Raw genomic sequence first — 2,546 nt, forward strand, 5'->3', positions numbered from 1 at the left:
ACCCAGATGTACAGTAGCAGCAGCCAAAAGTGGCCTACAAACACTCCCCAATTAGACGGCGTACAGTGACTTCTACAAACAACACACTTACGGTAGTTGTAGTACCCAACACAGTTGTTAATCCACGGGCAATGGTGATCCATCTCGTAGACGCATCGTCGACACTCGCGACAGTGATGTGCCCTGCGCGGCTTGATCCTCTGACAATGCCGACAGAAGCGCTGTTCTCCATCTGCAACGGCGGACTCGACCAGATGCCGCTGGTCCACGTAGCCAGGGTCAATCCAGATGGCCAGCGAGTATTGTAACAGCAGCTCCGAGGCCAGGAAGGTGCTCAGTATCAAGTGCCCCGAGCTGTTTGCTGGTAAAAACTTGGTAAAGTGGACGAATGCGATGCCCAGAATGAGTCCGTAGCCGACGACTACGAAGAGCGGGCCCAGCAGCGCTACATGAATGCTCGTCATAACCATACAGCTCTGGCAGACCTACACTTGTCGCCAAGTCGCATGTATCATGTTGCGGAGGGACACATAAGTCACGCACTTTTTCGGATTTTAAACGTATACTACCGGATACAGATACACGCCATCATTCCTTACTTATCCTTTCACACAGGAAAAGAAGTCAGCGCTCTTTGGCAAATCAAGTCGTTTTGCTATTATTCGGGTGCTTTTCAGCAGTCGACGATGCTTTATTCGAGGTCTGACTATACGCGATATACGCGTTACTGCTCAGCTCAAAGACCGCCACCCAAGTAAGACTGGACCCCCCAGCCAAAGAGCAGACGTCCAGCCAAGTCGAGGGCGAGGGGAGCGAGGACAGTGGAGACTAAAGCCGACCGCTGCGTACGATAGACGTTACCAGAGGCGCGACGCTCGCTTGGAAACCCCCAAGAAAAACTGACAGCCATCAATCAGACCGTCGCGTATACTACTAAAGGAGAAGGGCATTAATTTTAAGGTGAGGAGATCAGCAAGAAGACGCACGCGATGGATGGAGAGGGACGGAGAGGGAAGAGACACGAGCTCCCAGTTTGCAACTTGCTACCGGAGCTTCCAGGTCCCTTCCTTCCCCTCTCAAGCAGAGGACACACCCTTGTATCCATTCGCTGGTCAGCCTTTGTCTGCAGAGACTTTTTAACTTGTTAAGTTGCTAACTTGATGTATTTGTTGCTAGACGGAGGGTACCTAAGTGTCGTGACGCGCTGTTAAGTTGATGACGATGGAGTTTGCGCCTGCCAGTGCACCGTCAGGTCCAAGTAAGCGTCCATACCCGGAGAAGGACAGTGGGAATGGCCAGGCTTCTGGTCTCAATCTCTTCCGCTTTGGCAGCTCAAGTGACTTCTTCGCCCCCATGAAGTACAACGAGGAAGAGCTGACGGCAGCCTCGTCCCCCACTGGAAGTGACAATAATCCCAGTAATGACGCGCCACACAGTGTCTCTACTACCGGTACCAAGGACGCGCTGCCCCCTCGTGCTCTGTCTACGTCGAATCAAGAGTCTCACGATCGAGATGATACCACCAATGGCTCTGAGAAGACCGTGAAGGTCTCAGGCGAGAGACCCATCGAGATCAAGGTCCGCAAGGCCCGTCCGTCCATGGAAATGCTGCCGTCCCGCAACAGTCGACGCAAAAACAGCATCGAGATGTTCCTGTCGCAGTCTCCAAGTCAAGCGCTGGGCGGAGATTTCCTTAAACTCAGTCTCGACGACCGTCAGATGGCTACCAACGCTGGGAACGGCGTATCTGCTGGTGGAAATACTGCTGGGAACGTCAATTCCTACGCTTCGGGTCAATTCCAGCTTAATGCAGTACAGGAATCCCCCAACGAGTATGGCCTCGCTGGTCGGTATCGTCAGCAGCCGCAAGCTGCTCAGCAGGAACGATTCCGTGGCGGCCGGGAGGCTCAGCAACCGCATTTGCCGACGTCGCTGTCGCTATCGCGCTCCAGCACCGTGCCAGGGACCAGTAGTGCGGCCAATGCTGCGTACAATGGAGCGTACACGTTGAGTCCGCGTATGTCGTCGGAAGACTCGTGGTCTGGTAGCCAAGATGGAGACAACAATGCGCTGTACCAAGAGCAGATGCAAGAGTACTACGGCAACAATCAAATGGCGTACGCGATGGAGCAACAACAGTATCGGCAGCAACAGTACAGGTCGCCACAGACTGCGAACGGGTCGTACGGCTATGGGAATCAACCGTCTCGAGCTCAAATGGCCTCTGGGCAATGGAATCCGATGGTTGTGGGCCCACATCCGCCTGCTGGAATGTATGACGTGGCGGGGAACAACATGTATATGAACCCACGCTCGAGTCCGATGAGACACCCGCACGCGCAGATGGGATACGCTCAACAGCAGCAAGTGGCCATGGGGATGCGTGGCGGCCACTCTAATAGCCGTGCGCATGGACGCAACATGTACTCGCGCATGACACCGCCGCTCCCAGAGGCGTCACCGCCACACTCGCCTCGTAAGAACATGGGGATGCAGATGGGGATGAAGCAGTGCAAGTTCTTCATGCAGGGACATTGTCGTATGGG

General features: G+C 54.5%; 2 protein-coding genes across 2 annotated transcripts in view; one reads left to right on the top strand and one right to left on the bottom strand.

Annotated features, from left to right (window-relative positions):
* The window catches only part of PITG_20533 (uncharacterized protein), a gene marked incomplete at both ends in the record, with an annotated part of 989 nt that extends 525 nt beyond the window's left edge, over positions 1-464 (bottom strand). Inside the window, 2 exons of the mRNA XM_002895552.1 lie at positions 86-191; positions 270-464. Coding sequence (XP_002895598.1) covers positions 86-191; positions 270-464 — 301 coding nt within the window. The remainder of the gene's footprint in view (positions 1-85; positions 192-269) is intronic.
* Positions 465-1,647: 1,183 nt separating this feature from the next.
* Positions 1,648-2,506, top strand: PITG_20534 (uncharacterized protein; the record flags this gene model as incomplete). The annotated part of the gene is made up of 2 exons (XM_002895553.1): positions 1,648-2,456; positions 2,497-2,506. The coding sequence occupies 2 exons, from the start codon at positions 1,648-1,650 to the stop codon at positions 2,504-2,506; spliced, it is 819 nt and encodes a 272-aa protein (XP_002895599.1).
* Between the last annotated feature and the right edge of the window lie 40 nt (positions 2,507-2,546).

The sequence above is a fragment of the Phytophthora infestans genome, genomic scaffold, assembly GCF_000142945.1.
Source record: "Phytophthora infestans T30-4 supercont1.160 genomic scaffold, whole genome shotgun sequence".
Classification (NCBI taxonomy): domain Eukaryota; phylum Oomycota; class Peronosporomycetes; order Peronosporales; family Peronosporaceae; genus Phytophthora; species Phytophthora infestans.